Below are 23,671 nucleotides of genomic sequence, written 5' to 3'. Positions count from 1 at the left end.
ATCTATATGTTCCACCGTAAAGAGGTTGTTAATATTTTAAGAAAATGGCGCCTGTTTACCACACTGTGAACTCATCAGTAAACCAAATAAGTGTATATGGCTTCAACTCCCATTCTCTATCCATAGAGAGATCCCCTAAAATATTTTTCCCATGTAGGGCTTTGTTGTAGAGCCCTCTCACACTTATTTGGTTTACTGATGAGTTCACAGTGTGCCGGTACTGAGTGCAGACGGGCACCATTTTCCTATAGTCCAATTTGAGTTCGACAACCTAGTGTCTTTCCCGACCAGCCATCAATGTAGCCAGTTCGGTGGAGATACTATTCACCGAGGCATCTGAGTGGTACCGTTTTTTTTAGGTTTTGGCTGCTTGTTAATAGATGTTGGTAAGCTATGTGCAAGTCTGTATGGGGGGCAGGTGACCTTTAAAGTGATTTTTTTGTACATCAAATATTTTATTTAGTCATAATTATTTCTTATTACAGCACAGGAAACACAAGTATACAAATAGTCTACTTAAGGAAAAAACACAGGTTCTGTTTTATATACAATAATTAAATGTTGCAATAAAATACAAATATTTTGGTAGAGAAAAAAAAAAAAAAAAAAAAAGAAATAGGTCAGAGGTTTTTATGTAAAAAAAAAAAAAAAAAAATGGAATGACAGGAGTACATAAAAAGCTGAAGTGTAAATGGTGAAAATGAACCGCCTCCATACATCAATCTTTGTGGACATTGGATCTTTAGATTTACAAAAGCCTAGTAAAAGGTAATATCCATGTTCTTATTGCTCGGCAGTTGCACTGTCCTGCTCATTGTCACCATTTTTCGGGGAAGTTTTGCCAGGTATTAGACACTGCACTTCCTCTGCATTTAGAGCCACTTTCTCTGGCTGAATCCATCGCTTCAAATGTTCTAGCGTGCTGGAAATGTGAGAATTGAAAAGAGAAGAAATCAATAGGCGTAGGAAGCTAAAAATAAAGTCAAGGCAGTTTGGTTTAAGTAAGGATAATGAGCTGTGATTTAATATGTTAAAGCTGAACTCTGGAAATGAGACAAAAGTCTTTCTTGCAGTGGGCCTTGCATAGGTTAAATGCTCATTTTTTATACTACTTAGCTTATTCCTGGCTCCAGCAGGCTTCCTTCATTCATGTGACCAATCCAAAGCGGTCACCTCTCGAAGTTGCTCCCGGATGTATGCTCACCTCCTACACACACAAAGATGCTGAGGGTCCATGCTCAGTTTGGAATCTTGTGTAGAAGGAGTCTTTACGTCCCCAGTTTTTAAGCTTTTTCCTCAATAAATTTGATATTTTGTTTACTTATTCTTGAGTTTTTTTCTTTTTTTAAATTGCTTGTATTTATATGCTTGACAATCTCATTCTGTGAATTAGGAATGAGCTTTGTATACACTGCTTAAAAAATTAAAGGAACGCTTTGAAACACATCAGATGTCAATGGAGAAAAATATCATGCTGGATATCTATACTGATATAAACTGGGTAATGTGTTAGAAACAAAAGAATGCCATATAATTTGGTGGAAATAAAAATGATCAACCTACAAAAAGCTTAATTCAAAGACATCCCAAAAATCAAAGTGAAAAAATAATGCAGCAGGCTAATCCATTTTTCTGAAATTTCATTGCTGCAACTCAAAATGGTACTCAGTAGTTTGTATGGCCCCTATGTGCTTGTATGCATGCCTGACAACATTGGGGCATGCTCCTTTTTGAGACACCGGATGATGTCCTGGGATATTTCATCCCAGATCTGGACCAGGGCATCACTGAGCTCCTGAAGATACTGAGGTGCAACCTGGTGGCGTCAGATGGACCAAAACATAATGTCCCAGAAGTGTTCTATTGGATTTAGGTCAGGCGAGCGTGGGGGCCATTCAATGGTATCAATTCCTTTATCCTCCAGGAACTGGCTGCATACTCTCGCCACATGAGGCCGGGCATTATCATGCACCAGGAGGAACCCAGGACCCACTGCACCAGCGTAGGGTCTGAAAATGGGTTCAAAGATTTTTTCCCAATACCTAATGGCAGTCAGGGTGCCATTGTCTAGCCTGTAGAGGTCTGTGCATCCCTCCATGGATATGCCTCCCCAGACCATCACTGACCCACCACCAAAACCGGTCATGCTGAACAATGTTACAGGCAGCATAACATTCTCCACGACTTCTCCAGACCCTTTCACATCTGTCACATGTGCTCAGGGTGAACCTGCTCCCATCTGTGAGAAGCACAGTGGTGGACCTGTTAATTCCTGGTGTTCAATGGCAAATGCCAATTGAGCTCCATGGTGCCGGGGGGGGGGCAGTGAGAACAGGGCCCACTAAAGGACGTTGGGCCCTTAGGCCACCCTCATGAAGTCTGTTTCTGATTGTTTGGCCAGAGACATTTACACCAGGGACCTGCTGGAGGTCATTTTGTAGGGCTCTGGCAGTGCTCATCCTGTTCTTGGTGTTCCTCCTTGTACATACCTGCTGATGTGTTAAGGACCTTCTTTGGCCCTGCCCAGCTCTCCTAGAGTAAGTGCCTGTCTCCTGGAATCTCCACCATGCTCTTGAGACTGTGGTGGGAGACACAGCAAACCTTCTGTCAATGGCACGTATTGATATGCCATCCTGGAGGAGTTGGAATGCCTGGCAACCTCTATAGGGTCAAGGCATCTCCTCATGCTACCAGTAGTGGCACTGACCCTAGCCAAATGCAAAACTAGTGAAAAAAACAGTCAGAAAAAAGGAGTAGAAAAACAATTTCAGTGACCTCCACCTGTAAAACCATTCTGTTTTGGAGCTCGTATCATTTTTGCCCATCTAGTGCCCCTGTTAGTTTTATTAACACCAAAGCAGCTGAAACGGATTTCCAACCCCCTTTGCTACTTAACTGACCAGATCAATATCCTAGGAGTTTAATTAACTTGATGCTATACTCTAATTAAAAAGTGTTCCTTTAATTTTTTTGAGCAGTGTATGATCATTCATTGCTGATAATGCAGGAGTATTAAAGGCTAAGTTCACCTTCTAAACGCATTACATGTTACACCTGTATTAAGGATGTAACATGTTTAGCAACCTTCCCCCCCCCCCCCCCATTAACCCCTCCCTGTGACAACAGGCATAGGATCCTCTGCCTGCACCCACTGTCTCCTTTTAAAAACAGCACAGTTATGCGGGGCTCTGCCCACACAGTCATGTCATTAGTTCACAGGGATCTGTGAGCAAGAAAACTACAAGTACTATAACCCACTGCAGCAGACAAGTTTGGACATTGAATGGGCCACAAGCATACGGATTGACATGCTCGTAGTCCATTCACACTCCCTCCCTGCAAGCTGACAGCCCAGAGGTACAGGTAGAAAGCTGGAAGGAGCCTAAAATATCACCCACGATCTGTTGACTATTTTTTTACCCAACCTATTTTTTTAACCAATGAATGTGCATTTATATATTTTTTTTAAAAAAGTTGAACTTATCCTTTAAAGGTACAGTATATGTAAACACAATCCCTAAAATCTCATAAAACACTGACATTTTAGAATAATTTCAAAAGTAATCGTGTTCCTGTCAATTTTTCATAAAAAAAAAAAAAAAAACCTGGTAATCCTGCTCAGGCACTGCTTATCTCTTAATTGTTCTCTTGCATGGTCACCCTTTAACACAGTTTTCCTACGGAGACTACAAGCAACAGAGCCTATGCTGATTATGCTGACATGGTCCACTGCTGTCATCATCAAGAAATCCACCCTGAGCAATAACACTTTAACACTAATAACACAATTTTATGGAGATCATGTAAATGGTTGCAGGAAATAAAAAAGGTGAAAAGTGTATTTTATATTAAAAAAGAATAAAATAAAAATGCCAATTGCTCAACACACAGGGTTTTAGCAAATTGATGGCCATTCAATCAGGGTTATACCTACTTTAAAGTAAATCTGTCACAATCACATGGTGCTCAAACTGATCAATTGATAAAAAAAAAAAAAAAAAAAAAAGGGCTGTGGCAGATTTGCTTTAAATAAGCCTCATAGGTAGCTCCCACTTTCGCAAAAAAACAAAACAAAGACACACACTCATGACTATATACCAGGAAGGGATCATGTGTCTGCAAGGAACATGGTAATAGGAGTAGATAGAGTAACAGACAGTGTTAAATTTAGTCGACTAAATTTAACACTATTTAGTCTACAAAAGTACGACTAAAAAAATCAGATGACTAAAACTAAAATGGCATTTTAGTAAGAAGACTAAAATATCACTAAAAAACTAAAAGGACATTTTAGTCAAAAGACTAAATCTAAATTGAAAATTGACATAAAAATTAACACTACTCTGCTGGCCATTTCTAAATCGGCAATACAATTCCATCCAGAGCCTGTAATAATAGCACATTAAACTTTAAACATGTATTGCACTACCCGCATAAGCATAAGTAAGCTGCTAAAAAAAATGAATTTTTGTAAAATCTTACCGTAAAATCCTTTTCTCTTAGCTCATTGACAGACGTAGTCCTCGGTGATACAGCACCTTCGGGTTATGTCGCCTCCACAGTAGTAGGACTAGACAGGAAATAAAAATGCTCTGGCCACACCCTAGGGGCAGTCCCCGAGGGTATATCCTCTCTCTCTCTGCCACAGCAAATCAGTTATGTCACAAAAGCAGTGTTTAGAGAATTTAACCCAACCCAACTCAAAAAACAGAGGGGCGGGTACTACGTCTGTCAATGAGCTAAGAGAAAAGGATTTTACGGTAAGATTTTACAAAAATCAATTTTTCTCTATCGCTCATTGACAGACGTAGTCCTCGGTGATACAGCACCTTCGGGACGTCCCAGAGCAGTATCACAAATGAGGGGTGGGAAAATGGAAATCAAATCCAAATCTAGAAGGCCCAACCGGTGCCAACTAGAAGTTTACAATGCTCATCCTTAATGATGAGACTCAACAAAAAAATTTTCAAACAGAAAAAAAAAACCCTCGAGGTAGACCACCGGTCTCCTCAAATTGCGGCCTGCAAACCTTGCGGCCGAATGAGGCATCCGCCGATGCCATCACATCAATTTTATAAAATTTTGTAAAGGTATGTACCGACGACCAGGTGGCCGCCTTACATACCTGGACCACTGACGCCTGATGGCGAAAGGCCCAGGAAGTACTGAGCGCTCGAGTGGAGTGCGCCCTAACAGGGAACGGAGGACTCCGACCCTTAATAGAATAAGCCTGTACCACCGTCTGTCTAATCCATTTGGCAATAGTCGCGGCAGATGCAGGCAACCCCTTTCTGGGGCCATCCGTGATCACAAAAAGTGAATCCGTCTTACGGAACGATTCCGTAGCCTTCAGGTATACCCTGATTGCCCGAACCACATCCAGGGAATGCAACGCATGTTCCCGATGATGATTGGGCTGAGGACACAAGGAAGGTAGTACAATATCTTCATTCAGATGAAAATCTGAAACCACCTTTGGAAGAAAGGATGGCTTAGGATGAAGTACTACCTTATCCCTATGAATCACCAAGTATGGGGACTGGCATGATAAAGCAGCCAGTTCTGACACCCTGCGTGCAGAAGTGATAGCCACCAAGAAGGCCACCTTCTGGGATAAAGTAAGCAAGGGAATCTCCCTGATGTTTTCAAAAGGAGGTTTCTGTAGAACCGACAAAACCAAATTAAGATCCCAGGGCGGTAAGGGCGCGCGGACTGGTGGAGCCAGGTGCCGCACCCCCTGGATGAAATTCCGCACCAAGGACTTGGTAGCTAAAGGTTTCTGAAAGAAGATTGCTAATGCTGAAACTTGACCCTTGATGGTGCTCAAGGCTAGTTTCTGCTCAACCCCTTTTTGCAAAAAGGCCAATATTCGAGTCACCGAATAGGTACGTGGAGGAAATCCTAAAGATTCGCACCACGCGATATAAGTCTTCCATGTGTGATAATAGACTCTGCTGGAAGTCGCTTTTCTTGCTTTAATAAGGGTAGGAATGACTGAAGCTGACAACCCTCTGTCCTTCAGTACTTGGGTCTCAATGGCCAGGCCATTAAAACCAGCGACTGTAAAGCACAATGGTAGATTGGTCCTCGAGACCGCAGATACTCCCTGAGACGCAGTTCCCACGGAACGTCCGCGACTAGCAAGTCCAAGTCGGCCAGGCCGGCTTGATGAGGCCAGCCTAGAATTTCTAGGACCACTGGCACTGACGGGATTTGAACCAGGCGTCCCTAGAGCTATCTGGCCCCGACCATCCGAGAAAGTCTGGTCGTTTTCTGTTCCCACACATTTATCCGACACCTGATTCCTATCAGGAACGGTGATCTCTCCTGGTTGAATCTCAGGGACTGAAGTCACCCGGCTAGAGGCTCCTTGGTCTGTCTGGTCAACCAGATCCGATTCCTGTGGGGAATTGAGACTAATCTTAGGAAAAGGTAAAGAAAAAGATCTGTTCAGGGAACGGGGACTACCGCTCCCTGTAGTACTTAAATGTTGGAAGGGAAGAATCGCACCGGTAGTAGTAGTCGATGCTCGATCTAATGTCCTGAATACCGGTGAAAACATCCCCCCACCCTCAACCCGGGTGGGGGCGCACCTTCAGGCGGTGTAATCCTTTGCTTCGGGGTTTGGCTGAGTCGGTCCTCTGTTTGTCCGACCAGCCTTTCTTGAACCCTCCTGGAGGAGTCTTGCCTTTCCCGCTTGTTCCAGCCGGGCGTGCGAACCCTTTGCGAACGCGGTAAAGAAAGGTCCTCGCTTGTTGCGAGGTCCCTTAGCTTTAGCAGCCTGTGGCAAGAAAGTGCTCTTGCCCCCAGTGGCATCCTTAATGATTTCATCTAGGGTGGCCCCAAATAGGCGATTCCCCTGAAAAGGGAGATTCGTCAAGGTCTTTTTGGAACCTAGGTCAGCTGACCAGCATTTTAACCACAGCACACGTCTGAGGATTACCGCTGACATAGATGCATGCCCTATTAGGGGGGGTAGCATCCAAGGCAGACAAACTGTAGCCCTTGTATAATCTGTTCCATCAAATCAGATGTTCCCTGGGGAATATCTTTTCCCCTAAGGTCTTGGCGTAGCAATCTCGCCCATTCCGTTAGTGTCTGGGAAACTAGACCAATAACAATTACTGGTCTAAATGCTGACCCTATCAGGGAGAAGATAGTGCGGGACTCCGCTTCCATCTTTCGATCCACCGGATCCTTAAAGGACGAAGTGTCCTCCACTGGGATAACCGTGGCTTTATTCAGCCTGGAAATAGGTGGATCCACCACTGGTGGTACTGTCCATTTCTTAATGAGGGATTCCTCAAACGGATAGCGTCTAGCAATACGCTTGGAAATAGTAAAGGTACGCTTAGAATGCTCCCATTCTCCTTTAATTTTATTACCAAAACACTTGGGTACAGGAAAAACCTTCACCGTTTTGATGGGCTTGTTAGTACCAAAGGGAATCTCTGTTTCAGTTGCCTCTGCCGGTAAAACCTCAAGTCTTAAGGTTTCCCGCACCGCCACAACTAGTGCATCCACCAATGCTTCTTCTTGAATTATGGCGGAAGAATGAACGTCCTCCTCACTGTCTGAGGGAACTTTACCTGAGATAACAGCCCTTGCAGAGGGACCTGCAGCTGCAGTGACCATCTCTGAATCTGAGTCAGAGGTGTCAGATGATATAGGGGTAGGCGGGGGTCGCTTTCTTGACCCTCGTCCCTGACAGGCCGCCTCCACCCGAGCCACCATAGACTCCAAAACTGCTGTAAATGCATCCATACTCTGTGCACCGGCGGGTCCCGTGGCCCCCTCGAGGGAAACAGGTGGGGGTACTTGTGTGGCAGGGTCCATGATTATTCCAGTAACTACCCGGAAAATTCAATCCAAACTTAAATAAAAAACTTTTTTTTTTTCCAGACCCCCAGCGCCACAAAAGCCCCTCAGTGTTACCTGCTAGGGATCCCTATCGATCGAGAGAGAGAGAGAGATAGACCCCCAGGCTCACCACTTGATGCTCAGAGTTCACTGCAACAGGTTACAGCGCTGTGTCCACAAACAGGAAGTCTTTTGGCTGGCTGCCCGGGAAGAAAGGAGGCGGCTCCGCCCCTCTGCACGCCTTCCGGCGCCTCCCCTAGCTCCACGAGGTGTTTGAATCACCTCAAACATGGCCGCCCCCATGCTGCAGACACGAGGCTACGCCATAATGGCGGCCTCGTGCGATCTACGGCGGTCTGTTACAGCATAGCGGCGTCCTGCAGAGTAACTAGGCATCGCAAAATCTTTCTCTCATGGAGATCAGCTTGACCGGCGGTACCGAACCCTGGCGGAACCGCGTGGCCGTCGGGAGACCTGCTTCAGCTGGAGGAATGACCTGGCAAGCCGCATACCTGTCCTGTGGCTTCTGACAGGTAGGATACTTCTAGTAACACAGTAAGATTTCAGTGCTGCCACATATTACAATCATTTAAACATACTTTGTAATTCGATTGTCAGCTCCCAAACCAAGCCTGCTGGCTTTTTGTACACACAAATCACACTCAATATAGGGGGATCTGTGCTATGTTATAGGATAGAGGGGAACCCATCCTTACCATTACAGAGAGGGGCCCGCGTTCACCACAAGACCCGTCAGGGGGAAAAGGGGAACATACTACTCACCATACCGGAACCAGGCGGGCGCCAACTCCTGACAGTACCCCTCTCCACCGAAGTTGGAGGGCTGTCGACCAATACGGACGCCGTGACTCATGGTCCTTGGCGTTTCAGCGAGACGTTTAACTCGCAGGGTCAGTCCCCTCCAGTGGGACTATGTCGCGGCCGACCCAGCGCGGAGCTATGGCCTGCACGCGCTCGTAGGCTGAACTGGGGTGACCACTGGATCTCAACATCCCGCCCGTCGCCCAGTTCAGCTTTCTTGCTTGAAGATCTCACAGGAACACTGGAGAAAAAAAGCTGTCTAAAAAAATCTTTTCTAAGAACAAATTCCTGCCAGGACCGAAGATCCCAACAAGGTATCTAGGTCCTTACTCCTGACTAGACAGAAAAAAACTGATTTGCTGTGGCAGAGAGAGAGAGGATATACCCTCGGGGACTGCCCCTAGGGTGTGACCAGAGCATTTTTATTTCCTGTCTAGTCCTACTCCTGTGGAGGCGACATAACCCGAAGGTGCTGTATCACCGAGGACTACGTCTGTCAATGAGCGATAGAGAAATAAAAATAAAGGCCTTTCTTATTTTTTTTCCTAATAATGTTGGTAGTATATTCAGATAATATGTGCAATGACATTACAGCCAAAAGGGTCTACAGTTTCTTTTTTTGTATTTTAGAGTTGCACTTCTGTTTGTCAAAAAGCAATCTTTGTGTTTATGAAACATAGCTTTATTTATAAAGACGTTATAAATCACAATGGGTAAATCTGTGTCTGTAGTGCATGTTTAAACATTAATACCATGAATAATTATTAGATTTTTACACCAGGAGTATATAATTACCATATACCGTATATACTCGAGCATAAGCCGACCCGAGTATAAGCCGAGGCTCCTACTTTTACCACAAAAAGATGGGAAAAATCATTGACTCGAGTATAAGCCTAGGGTGAGAATGCAGGGCGGCGGGCATGGTACAGGAGAATGCAGGGTGACTGGCATGGTGCAGGAGAATGCAGGGTGACTGGCATGGTGCAGGAGAATGCAGGGTGACTGGCATGGTGCAGGAGAATGCAGGGTGACTGGCATGGTGCAGGAGAATGCAGGGTGACTGGCATGGTGCAGGAGAATGCAGGGTGACTGGCATGGTGCAGGAGAATGCAGGGTGACTGGCATGGTGCAGGAGAATGCAGGGTACTGGCATGGTGCAGGAGAATGCAGGGTGACTGGCATGGTGCAGGAGAATGCAGGTTACTGGCATGGTGCAGGAGAATGCAGGGTGACTGGCATGGTGCAGGAGAATGCAGGGTACTGGCATGGTGCAGGCGAATGCAGGGTACTGGCATAGTGCAGGAGAATGCAGGGTACTGGCATGGTGAAAGAGGATCCGGGGTTGTGGGCATACTACAGGAGATGCAGTGCTGTGGGCATGGTACAGGTGGACCATGCCCGCAGCACTGCATCCCTTGTAGTGTGCCCGCAGCCCTGCATAATGGCAGGTAGTGAAGCTGTTTCACTTACCTGTTCCAGAGGCGCCTTCATTTTAAAAATGGCGCACGCGCCGCCATTGCGCACGCGCCGCCGCCGCTCGTATACTTTCGGCTATTCCCGGCCGCTCGGGAGAGGCCGGGAATAGCCGAAATTACACGAGCGGCGGCGCGTGCGCGGTGACATGTATGCGACGGGCGGCGCCATTTTTAAAGCTTAAGCCCGTCGGAGCGGACAGGGAATTTTTTTTTTTCCTTGACTCGAGTATAAGCCGAGGGGGACGTTTTCAGCACAAAAAAATGTGCTGAAAAACTCGGCTTATACTCGAGTATATACGGTAGTTTGGAAATTCTAGAGAAATGTTTAAAAAATGCATTACAAATTTACCTAAACCCATTTGATTTGTAGTTGACTAAAATGTACTGTAGAATTTAGCCAACTAAAATATGACTAAAACGAAAATAATTTAGATGACTAAAATAGGACTAAAACTAAAATGGCATTTTAATCAAAAGATGGACTAAAACTAAATCCAAAATTGCTGCCAAAAATTAACACTGATGACAGATAGAAACGAATCAGTGTGCAGTTTCTCCACCAGCTGGGGGCTGTGATGAGGCCTAGACTTAAATGCAGCAGAGAAAAAAAAAGATCTCCAGACTGACTAGTGATCCTGCCAGTAACACTTTAGTGTGACAACGCATGCTGTAATGTTGGTATGGAGGAGCAGCGTTGTCACTTTAGAACAGGAGTACTCTCCCCTTCTCCATATAGTTGGAAGTGTTTTGTAGTGTCAGAAATAAATGAGACCACTGCTAAATAAAAACAGGCAGCAGAGGCAAAGAACACAAGGAGATATCAGTTCACAAGGTTTTTGGTAAGACCAATAGGGTATTTTATGCACATATTGAACAGATAACAAAATAACAAAATGCATTTAAATGTATTTACAAGAACAAAATAGATTATAGTGATTGTAAAGACTTGTTTTTTTAAAAATAACAATATCGAACACGTTATACTTACCTGCTCTGTGCAGTTGGTTTTGCACAGTAGCCCTGATCCTCCTCTTCTCTGGTCTCTCCTCTGCTCTCCTGGCCCCTCCCTCCTGGTGAGTGCCCCCACAACAAGCCACTTGCTATGGGGGCACCCGAGCCAAGTCACAGCTCCGTGTGTCCATTCAGACACAGAACTGTGGCCCGACCCCACCCCCTTTCTCTCCTCATTGGCTGACTGACTTTGATTGACAGCAGTGGGAGCTAATGGCGCCACTGCTGTGTCTCAGCCAATCAGGAGGGAGAATCCTGGGGGCAGCCGAGGCATTCGTGGACATTGCGGGATTGAGATGGGCTAAGGTAAGTATTAAGGGGGGGGCGAGAGGGAGGCTGCTGCACACAGAAGGCTTTTTATCTTAATGCACATAATTAAGCCACTTATAAAATCATTGAATCCCCTCTGTAATACAATAAGTGTCCCTGTACCTGTTTGATATAGGTACAGATCGGCATATTTTTTCTATAAGAGCGCCTTCTGGCCCTCAGCTGACTCCCCAGCTTTCTCCTCTGCCCGGATGACAGCTCCAGCCAAGCACTACTGCCGCTGATGTCAGCCGGGGAGGAGGGGAAGAGAGGAGAGCAGAGTGGTCATGCGATCGCCGGGAGCCACTCTGATTTAGGTACAGATCAGCATATTTTTTCTATAACACAGGCACACTTGTTATATTACAGAGGGGAATGGGATGATTTTAAATTAAAAATATAAGAGCAGGAGGAGGGGAGGGGGCAGGCACTGACAGGTAGGGAGAGGGGGAAAGGAGGACAGAGAGGACAGTGCAGGGCTTAGCAGTCATAGAAGTGATCAAATCCCACCAAAAGAAAGCTCTATTTTGGGGGGGGGGGGGGGGAAGAGAGGACATCTGTTTATTTTGGGTACAGCATCGAATGACTGCGCAGTTGTCAGTTAGAGCAACACAGTGTCATATCGAAAAAATGGCCTGGTTAGAAAAGGGGTAAAACCTTCCGGAGCTGAAGTGGTTAATCAAGTGCTTCCTTGTTACCAGTTAGCTGTAAGGCCTCATAGGCGTTTACAAGCGTTTAGAGCAGTGGTTCTCAACTCCGGTCCTCGGGGCCCACTAACAAGCCAGATTTTAAGTATTAGGCCCCTTTCACACATGCTGTCCGTTTTTCATCCATCCGTTGACGGATGAAAAACGGACATCAATGTATCTATGTAAAAACGGATGACAACGGATGATCATCAGTTAACATCCATTTTCATCCGCTTCCATCAATGTCCGTTTTTTTTGAACGGATGAATGCCCTATTTTTCATCCATCAAAAAAACGGATCGGACGGAAAACGCATGACAACGAATGAAAAACAGATGACAACGGCTGAAAAACAGATGACAACGGCTGAAAAACCGATGACAACGGATGACAATGGATGAAAAACAGATGACAACGGACGAAAAACGGATAACAACTGATGAAAAACGGACAACAACTGACGAAAAACGGATGACAACTGACGAAAAACGGATGACAACTGATACATTTTGACGTGACTGAACTGATGAACTGAACGGACCGTATGTGTGAAATGGGCCTTACCTTGGGGAGATGCAGACTAGGATACTGCAATCACTGAGCAGCAAATGAGATCACCTGTGATGTAATTTAGTTATCTTGCATATCTGGCCCGTTGGTGGGTCACGAGTACCGGAGTTGAGAACCACTGATTTAGAGACAAGGGTGTTTACAGGCAGAAAAAAAAAAAACATCACTCGTACATTCAGGAGAGGAGAATTTTGGCAAACAAACAAAAAACATTAGATGCACCTAAAGATGCCTAAACGCAAAGCACGCTTAGCGCTTGAGAGCTCATTCACTCCAATGGCCAGCATAAATTAATATTCTGGCCAATGGAATCAATGAACGCCCAAATCTATGACGCACCTAAAACACGTTTGCAAAATGCGGATTTGGCCACGTTTTTTCCACAGCTTTTTCCTTCCCTGGAGCAAAGGTGTCCAGTGGAGGAAAAAAAAAAAAAAAAGTCCTGTGTGCATGAGGCCTAATTGTTCTAGATCATGATAAACATTGGTGTATTCACACCTACCTGCTATCAATATCACTAGTTCCAACATAAGCTTCAGGTTCATATGTCTCTTGGAGAAATCGATCCCAACATTCCTTCTTTGCCTGGCCTAAAGAATGTAACATTTCTTTGGAAGTCACTTCATGGGTCTGACCTTTAATTTTCTGTAACCTACGTTCTGAAGACAGAGAAACAGGTTTACCACAGTGAAATGACTAGAAAACACCTACATGCGTTGAACAGTTTTTCTTAAAGTGGAACTAAAGGCAGGAATACTCACCTATTCTCCAATGGTCAGCATCCATGGAGGCCCCGCTCTGCCATCTTCTAGGTACCTGTCCTTGGCCATCTTAATAAATTGTGCAGTAGGACATCACTCCAGCGCATGTGTAGGAGTCATTCATCCCAGCACACTGTTCCAGAAATGTAAACGGAATGGTGCATGTGCAGCTCCATGTACATTCTTCAGGGGATTGCGAGCAGGCAGGTAAGTGTGTTTTACACTTAAAGAGCCTACCTGCAATTTTTTATTTTTTGAATGTAGCATCTGCTTTAGCCAGGAGTTTATCTAAAGGTTCCTTAAAGTTGTATTAAGCCCAAAGACAAAAAACAGTAAGGGCTCTTTCACACGGAGCGGACCGTATTGCGATCCGCTCCGGCACTTTTTTTTTTCCACGGACACGGATGACACTTGTGTCATCCGCTCCGTATGTCTGCATATCATCCCATCTGTTTGCGGATGATATACGGACATAATGTATGTCTATGGGATTGCGGATCTCAGCGGATGACACCGCTGACATCCGATTTTGCATCCGTTCAGTTTTTTAAAAACGGAACAAAAATAGGGTTCTGTTCCGTTCCAAAAAACGGAACAGAACTGAAAGGATGAAAATCGGATGTCAGCGGATGGTCATTCGCAATCCCATAGACATTCATTATGTCCGTATATCACCCGCAAACGGATAAGGTGATATACGGTGTGGGGATTTGCTCTTGTAGGATTTGCGGGTGCAGTATAGAGGCAAACAGATGATTCTTCAAATAAATCAGGAGTGTTTTATTTACACTTCAGGAACACAAAAGTAACAGTCTTTTTTGGTGTTAACTTACACCCAACAAAAAGGAAAACTACAGTCTTTTAAGGCAGGTTTAAACACAGCAACAAGTCCATTCACCTGTGTCTTTTTGTTGCTGTTCACACACAGCAACGGATCAGTTAACCTGCTTGTAACTTTTCCAGCCTCAGCACTCACTTCCACAGCCTTCTGGTGCATGGAGATAATTCTCAATCACCTGTTAGGCTGTCTGCCTTATAAACCCCAGGCAAGACCTGGCCTGGAGCGTGGGGAGCAGCCACCCACCCATACCTTAACTGCTCCCAATAAGAGCCGGCCCGGATTCGGCTTTGCAGCCACACTAAAATAGAAAAATGTCAAACAGCACTAGCTGCTACTGACACAGAATTACCGGCTCTTATCTCACCGAGGCCAGGAATCTCGGTGACACGTATCTTCCGTCGACCACGGATCCATGTGCCCTGCCACAACGGACATATGGAACGTCAGTGTGAAAGAGCCCTAACACATTACAGCATAACAATTCCTAAATGCTGTGGCTGCTTTCGTTTTCTTAAGTTCTTTATTTTCACCTTTTGATGCAGCTAGTGAGTCTGTTATTTTGTTACTTCCTTTAGCAAACCAAGCTGCCAAGCAAAAGTGTCAATTAAGGGTCCTTTAGACTTGCAGTCGGGTTGCGTTAAAAACATGCGAAGGAAGCAGACGGGGGTGTTCACATGCTGTCATCACTCAGGTCACATTCAAACAAATTAGGACACAGCACAAACACCCCACAACTGCATGCACTTTGGTGTGACATTTACAGATTTAAACAAGCGGTGAGGCGGCATCATATTGCCTCCTCACCACCTCTCAAATGCCTCTGAAAAGCAATCCAAACACTTTTCAGAGCAATCCAAACACTTTTCAGTGGGACACAAGTCTGAACTTAAGGCCCGTACACACGTACCGATCGTCGGCATACAAACGTCGGCGGACGAAAGATCTGCCGATTGTACGCGTGTTAGTATGGTGCCTCCGACAGCTGTCTGCGCACAATCCGCGGACAAAAGTCTTTCTTGCAAACATGAAAATTTTTGTCTGCGGACACCAGAACGGACGATTGTTCGCCTGTCAGTACAGAATTCGGCCGACAGACCGCAGATTTGCAAGACTGGGCATGCTCAGAAAATAAAAAACACAGGGAAAGTTAACCATTACATGACATCACTTCTGCAGTCAGCTGAAGTCTGCAGACAAAATTCTTGTGCTGTCCTTGTGCTGTCTTTGCACTTTTCAACAGACACCGACATCCCGGGGAGAAAAGACGAACATTTGTATGACGACGATCTGCGTGTGTGTACGGGGCTTTAGTCTTAGAGGGCTGAGACAAACCATTTACCACTAACAGGGTGTTTTACAGTAGTTTTTTTTTTTTTTTTTTAAATTCCTTTATTCAAAAGGAAAAAAAAAAAAAAAAAAATTTGGCAGGTACAGCAAACAAAGTGTTAGTTGGAGTTCAGCTTTAATTTGTTAGTAAAGATCTGCTAATCCAAGGCAGCCCATAAGCGAGTCCATTTTTCCTTCAACCAGTGGGTTGAAACTTTTTGACACTTAAATGGGAGCGCATAAAATCACATTATTTAGGCGCTCCCATTATGGTCTCCGCCCCAAAGAAGCTCATTATAGAAGGATGGAACAGAATGCTGCAGTATATTTACATTCAGTTTCCAGAATATTTCAGAAGTCAACCAGTGACTCCTAATGTTTAGGAGTTGAGTTGAAGTCTTAGAGAAACACATTCAATTTCAATCAGTTGCTATGGAGAGATTTAGCCGCTTGTTGGCAGTGACCTCATTTACGCAAAAGACTTGAGGGGGGGAAGAAAACTTTTTTCAAATCTTATTTGCTCTGGATGTTACTGGCTCAAAGCACGGAAGCAAAAAGCTCAGTAAGGCAACTAGCGTTTCCAGCACATTAAAGGTGATCTATAGTTACAGCATACATTTTCATTTTATAACTGGCATTGTAATATCAATACAAACCATAGTAAAGTTTCACAATCCAATAAAGTCTCCTTTCATGTTGAGAGTTTTGCCTGTCTGCTACCATCTCTTTCCACAACTTCCTGGATTCCCTATATGTTTTGCAGCTTTTCCTCTGTTGTTTTCTTTCAATTTCTAAGGGTTACATACCCATAGCTGCCAACCGTCATGGATTTCCCGGGACAATCCCGAAAATCCGACTGATGTCCCGGGAAAAGCTCATCCTGGCCAGAATCCCAATAATTCGCTGTGTCACGCACACCCAGTGAGATCCCTCCCCCTACCTCCCCAATTCCGTCGTGAGTGAGCAGGTGTGCCCACAGGAGGGCAAGGAGTCCGGCTGTGTGTTGTGGTAAGAGGTGGAACCATTACGGTTTCTGTCTGGAGCTGAATCAGTGCTGCACTCACTGGAAGCAGAGCTTGAAGCTGGGAACTTCAAAGTTTTGACAAGAGGAGAGCTGCCAGCATGGTTTGTACACAGACCTGTCTACCAACCCCCACTCACCTTTCCTCCACTCAGTTTTCCCAGCCCAAACCACTTGTACAGGTCTGGTGCAAACAGGGGAGGGAGACCCAGGAGGGAGAAGGGAGAGACATCTATCCCTGGAGCTATGAAACTGAAGGGCTCCTTCTTATGCATGATGTGTGAGGATGCATCATTCACTTGCATTTTTATATTTTGCCAGGCACTGTGATCATATGGGCTATGCTTGTATATTTATTTATCCTTTGCTGATTGTTGCCATGCTCTTCCTCCCTTGACCAGAGGTCTGCCTTTCATCATGTTGATTTATTGGGGAGGGAAGATAGATAGGAGGCACTCATCTCCACCTTCGGAGCCTGTTCCTCCTCTTAGTGAAATGTCAGCTCTCCCATGGTTGGGAGGAATGTCCGATGTTACATGGGGTAGCAATAATAATCTAGGATTGTGTGATGGGAGAATGTGTGTGATGGGGGTGCTGGCACAGGCTGAAGTGTGCAGGGAAGTTTGGAGGACTGAAGTGTTCAGGAGTATCTGGGCTTTCAGCGTTCTAGCATGAAGCTGCTCTGCAAGCTGCAAGAGACGAGGAAGAAGAAACTCAATTATGCCTGAACAGTAATTGAAAGTGTCTCCCTCTCTCTCTCTCTCTCCATCCCAATTTCCCTATTTATTGCCAGATTCTCCACCATGTAAGGCATCTCAGACTATTTAACCAAACCTCCTTTAAGCCACGCCCAATATTTAGCATAACTAAACCACGCCCTTTTTTTTCATGCTGCGCTTCGCACGCCACATTTTTGCCACTTCAGCTAGGTCCCTACAATTTTTTGAGAATGTTGGCAATTATGCATACTCCATGGTAGCTTGCTGCCGGCAAACTGATTCCTGTATCAACTCCACCTTCTAAAACTCCTATTCTGTATTTCTGTAGCTCAGAAGGCAGGCTCTGTGAAATGTGTGACACAGCAGTGCCTGCCCATGGGGCATAGTGAATATATTTCAAGAAAGTAAATGTGTGGGGGTCTTCAGAGAGTAAGTTTACAAACCTAAAAGATCATATTAATAGAAGTAGGCTAGAAATAATTTAATCACACGTGGAAATTAATATACAATATTCTATTTTGACCATATATAACACTTTAAATGTCAGCAATCGCAGATAACAAGTTTAGGAAAGGTCTCTTCTAAAGTAAATCTGTACTCACTACAGGTTAATTACAATAACTTGCTTGTTAGCAGACGCCCCAATACAGTGGGTATAGAAAAGAATTAAACAATGTTACTGTCTCTTTAATACCACCTTATCTTCGCATTATAAAAGATAGGATGCGTGATATAAATATATGAACAGTCTTTCAATGTCCTTTAGTTCTTCCAATTTCAGCAAACATATAAGACAAGTTACCAATATTTTCCATAAGTGCAGATATATCAATAGTGTCCACCACTGTTTAATTCAACACTCTTCATGTAATGGCGATTATCCCCTAACCCGATGTGCCCTCACCTTTTTTCCTCACTGTGGGGATCTTTAAGACGTTCCACTCCTATGGTCCTTAGCGTCAGACTTCCACTCATGCAAATCACCAGAAAAGAAAAACTATACATAGTGCTTATCTTTTTTAAAAATTAACTGGTCTTTGTTAAAATAACTTATGTCCAAAACACTTACATTTCATTGGTGCTGTAAGTGTACCAAACTATAAATAGCATAAAATCAAGGGTTTAAACCGTGGGTATTCATCCACCTTAATATGTTTACCGCAATCCTGGAGTATCGTGTGCGCCTTGGGGTGACATTACAATGACCCCTTCCCAACGCATTGCGCCACAGGGTCATGTAGCTTCCTCAGGGGGATGTAGACTGACCTCACGCTGCTCTCCCTTATATATAGCTCTCTCATGTGCCATTTTCCTGTAGCCTCCATTTAGTATATTGCATAAGGTGCCATATTGCTATGGTTCGTAGACCTCTAGTGTGAGGAGACTGTCTTCCCGACCAAAAAACTCCCACAGCCAAGGATTGTGCCAAAGGGAGGCATTGGGGGAACACAGCCCCAAGGGTCAGTGTCGTCCAGGGTTGCAGCCGCAAAAATTCATATGGCAACAGAAATAATAGCAGCATTCGGTCTGCTCATGGTGGACCTACGATGTATTAAATATTGCAGAGATTCGAAGGAGGTAAGAATGGCCGCTTCTAAAGCCGCCACAGCATGATTGTCCTCTGGGTGGAACCACCAATGTGCATGGGCCAACTGAGAGGCAAAATAATAAAGGCGTAGGTTGGGCGCCGCAAGCCCCCTTGTGACAACTGGCAACTGCAGGGCGTCTCTGGCCACACGCGCCGTCCGGCCCACCCAGATTAAGGAGGTCAGGAGCGAGTCAATGGCCTGGAAGCGACGTTTGGGGACATAGATCGGGGAATGACTCAACACGTATAAAAATCGGGGGAGGAAAATCATTTTAAATATATTAATCCTACCTAAGACTGTAAGTGGAAGCTTAGACCAAAGTTTCAAAGAGGACTTGAGACGGGCAACCAGGGGGGTCCAAATTGTTCGGAAAGAAACGAGACAGGGGGAGTTGAATCTCAATCCTCATGTATCAAAACCTATCCACCACCTGCAGAGGACAAGATGGGAGAGAGGGGGGCATAGCCTGGGGGTCCAGGGGAAACAGAGTAGACTTACTCCAGTTCCCCCAGAAGCCAGAAAAGTGACCAAAGCGTTCAATAAGTGTCAATAGAGTGGGGAGAGATTGATAGCGATCCACTAGATAGATCAACATATCATCCACGTATAGGGAGACTTTCTTCCAAACCATTGATCACAAGGACCGCAATGCCCGTACACAGGTGGATCTGCGCAGCCAAGGGCTCAATGGCCAGGGCGAACAATAACGGGGATAGCGGGCATCCCTGCCTGGTGCCCCGGAAGATAGGAAAGGAGTCCGACACTAAATTATTTACTCTGATACGAGCGCAAGGGAGATAGTACAGAAGTCTCACCCAATTTATGAACCCCGGCCCAAAACCAAATTTCGCTAACACTTCCAATAGGTAAGGCCATTCTACGGAATCAAAAGCCTTGTGGGTGTCCAGGGCCACAACAACCCTGGACCCCACAGAAGCATGAGTCATCTGAAGGTTAGTAAAGAGTCTACGCAAGTTGATCGAGGTGGAACGGCCAGGAATAAAGCCCAACTGGTCCACCCCTACCAAGTCCGTGACGACCGCATTCAGACGCCTCGCAAGGACCTTGGCCAAAATCTTCACATCAGTATTAATAAGCGATATCGGGCGATATGATTCACAGAGAAGAGGATCTTTGCGTGGCTTAGGGATGAGCACAATAAGAGCCTCCGTCATAGAGGGCGGCAGACGTCCTTCCTTAAGGGCACAAGTAAACACAGACAATAAATGAGGGACCAACAACTCTCTATAATCAAGGTACCATTCGATGGGGAAACCATCCAGGCCAGGCGTCTTATTGTGAGCAAACGTAGCCAGGGCTGCGTCAATCTCATCCGTTGTCAGGGGCGAATCTAAAAAGCGAGATTGATCGACCGACAATGCGGGTAAGGTAATATCGTATAGAAAATCATCAAGTTGAAACAATAGTATAATGGGCTTTGGTTTGGTATAAAGATGAGTAAAAAGCAACAAAAAACTGAAAAAAAAAAGAATATCAGGAGTTTGTTCCACAATGACACCGGCCTGAGTGGTAACCCGAGGAATGACACAAGGCTGAAAGTCCGGTCTAGCTAAGTAGGCCAGAAGGCTACTGTTTTTATCCTCTAGTTCAAAAATTCTTTGATTCTGATACAAGAGCTTTTTTTGGGTACGCTCAACAATAATTAGATCTAAATCACGGGCTCTCGACCTCCAAGAGGCGTGGTTTTGTTGGGTGGGGTCGTCGGTGTATGGTCGCTCAGTCGTATGCAATGCCCGTTCGGTGTCGACCAACTTGGTCTGTCGGGCCGCCCACGGCAGACGAAAAGGTGCCCGCATAGTAGCCTTGAAGGCATCCCAAGTCAGCAAGTCCGAACCCCCCTGCCCATTGAGTGCCCAGTAGGAATTCAACTCCGTCAGTCCCTGATCGGTCACCGCGGGGTCCGCCTAGCCACAAGGGGCTCAGCCTCCAAAGTTTATAGTTAGAAGGGGACCCCAAAGCGAGGTCCACCAACAGAGGGGAATGGTCAGACACCGCCCGAGGGAGATACCTGATCCCCTAAAGTAGACCCAGCAGTTCCAGAGAGAGCAAACAGAGGTCAATCCGAGACAAAGTATTGTGTGTGCTCGAGTAACAAGAGTATTCAGTAATCCCCCATGCTTCCACCTCCAGGCGTCCAAGAGGTCCAAATAAGAGCGTAAGGGGGTGTGTTGGGAAGATACAGCGCCAGACCGGTCAAGGGCATTGTCGAGGACCGTATTAAAGTCACCCGCCATAATAAGAGGTCCCTCAGCCATTTCCAAAACCAAACCCAAGACTCGGTCAAAGAATGACTTAGTAAACGGCGGAGGGACATAGACATTCACCAAAGTATAAGGTTTGCTCATAAATTAAAAAATCAGAATAATAAAGCACCCCAAACGGTCTGTTTTGAGTTGCTTGATAGTAACAGGGGCTGATTTAGCGATCAAAAAGGGACGTGCCACGAGCATAGGAGGAGTACGTGGAATGCAGCGCATATGCTACATGTGCCCTTTTAAGGGCCATAACCCTGGAGGTGCGTTTCCTGCAACAGGACAATGTGAGGACTATGTAATTTCAAATATTCAAACACCAAAGAGCGCTTCACCCCAGAGTTAAGCCCCCTGACGTTCCATGAGATTATACGAAGAGTAGACATAAGAGTGCAGGGAAAATCAGCGTTGGCATCCGAAAGGTCAGCCAAAAGGAAGGCAACTCTCCGAGCGCCAAAGCAGTACAAGCATCCAAGAAAAACCAAGGAGAGGTAATATGCATGAGATAAAATGATAACCACAGTAGCAAGATAAATGACAAGAACAGCATGACAAATGAAAAACATGACATCAAGAATCAAAAAAAGACATAATGTGCGATTCCCGAAAGACACAGGAGTGCCAAAAAACAAAAGAAAAAGAAAAACCCCCAAGTCCCTCAGGCTGAGGAAGGTAACAGCAACAAACCCCCCCCCCCCCCCCCCCCAACTCTAACCAACCCGGCCCTCAGGCCCCAACAGTGGAGAACTTCACATCCCATAACAACGAAAAATTCTAATTCAGGGAAACGTGGATCTGCTCGTCCTGCAGCAGACAAAACAAGACAATAAAGAAAGGGGATAATGGGGGGAGCCCCCATCCCAAAAATGCCCATCTATCAGGAGGGAATACGGAAAAAGGTACCCGATCCCAATGCAAAAGGATATTCATCTGTCCAAAAAGGTTGGCAAAAGGGGATCCGAAGAACGCCCTGAGACAAGCCCAGGGCCTAGCATCACGGTCACCAATCAGAGAGCCATTCATCTAGGAGGAGATCGACGATCCTGGCGGGAAGGTGATCCATGGCCCAAGGAGTCCACCCACTGCGCAGCCTCGAGGATCCTGAAAGAAGTGAGCCTTGTCTTGAAAAATGACCTGCAGGTGGGCAGGATAGAGCATACTGTACGGCAATTGTAGATCCCACAGCCGCCTTTTAACTGCCATAAAGGAGACCCCTGCTTCTGAGTAGCTGCAGAAAAGTCAGGGAAGATGGAGAAAACATCATTATTATAGAGGACACGACCTTTATCCCTGGAGGCCCGAAGCACAGCCTCCCTCTCACAAAAGGGCAAAAGCTAAATGAGAACAAAAGCTTAATGAGAAGAGGACGAAGTGGCACCCCTGGTGGCAAGGGGCGTAGTGGCACCCTGTGTGCCCGTTCAATGGCAAATAAAGGAGAAAAAACCTCTTTCATAAAGGGGTCAATAAGCAATTTCTCCATGAAGGATTCCAGGGCCTTACCCGATCCATCAGGGAACCCCAGAAAGCGCAGGTTATTGCGCCGGAGGCGATCCTCCATATCAGTGATCTTGCCAGTCGTGGCCGCCTGACCCCTCTGCAAATCGGTCACAGTGGCTTGTAAGGGGCGGTGGGCATCCTCCAGGTCACTAATGCGTTGTTAAGCGTTGCCCACTCTATGGCGGAGATTATGGACATCCTGTTTCAGGAACGACAAGTCCATCCTCAGATTCTATCTGGGTAGTGATGGATAACTGACAATGATGAATGGCATCCATAATAGCTGTCAGGGTGGGCTCCGGCCTGTCCACAGCCACGTCTGGCTCTGAAGCAGCAGGGGAGCCCAGGGAAGGAAGAATAAGGGTACTCCCAGCTTCCTGCAGCTTGGAAGACGAGGATCCACGAGAGACAGCATCCCCCGCAGCACCGTTCTGGGTGATGGATACAGCCAGCGTCGAGGATTGTGCAGCCGCAGGACGGATGGCTTGAGCTCCGTGGCGGGCCAGCGCCATCTTGGGACACTGCGAGCGGGAAGGCCGGCGGATGGAATCCAGGTGCCTCCGGACAGGGATGACCAATCTTCACCATGTCCGCCGATGCACCGAGGGATCAGGATGTCAAAGATGACCTTGTGAGGTGAGTATGGGATCGGAGTCCACTAGGATCTAGTAAGGATCAGGGCAAGCAAGAGAGAGAGCTCCGGAGCCGCGCTGCCCTCACATCGGTAGCCGGCCACGCCCCTCCCACTATGCCTTTTACTAAATACCCTGAAATGTCCACTTTCCAAAAAGGGGTAATTTGGGGTGTATTTGTTCTGTCCTGACATTCAGGGCCTCATGAAATGAGATAGGCCGTCAGTACATCAGGTGTGATCAATTTTCAATAATTGTATACTCTATAAAACT

General features: G+C 45.8%; 1 protein-coding gene across 1 annotated transcript in view; it reads right to left on the bottom strand.

The window, feature by feature from the left end:
• Window positions 1-617: 617 nt before the first annotated feature.
• CCDC32 (coiled-coil domain containing 32) overlaps window positions 618-23,671 on the bottom strand; it is a 38,429-nt gene continuing 15,375 nt past the window's right edge. The window contains exons 2-3 of the mRNA XM_082242853.1: window positions 13,242-13,398; window positions 618-922 (exon numbers count right to left, since the gene is read on the bottom strand). Of these exons, the coding sequence (XP_082098979.1) occupies window positions 784-922; window positions 13,242-13,398 (296 nt within the window). The 3' untranslated portion in view covers window positions 618-783. The remainder of the gene's footprint in view (window positions 923-13,241; window positions 13,399-23,671) is intronic.

Source organism: Pelophylax lessonae (assembly GCF_965119305.1).
Source record: "Pelophylax lessonae genome assembly, chromosome: 13".
Classification (NCBI taxonomy): domain Eukaryota; kingdom Metazoa; phylum Chordata; class Amphibia; order Anura; family Ranidae; genus Pelophylax; species Pelophylax lessonae.
The sequence above is the reverse complement of the archived record's forward strand: the minus strand, read 5'-3'. Positions and strand labels throughout refer to the sequence as shown.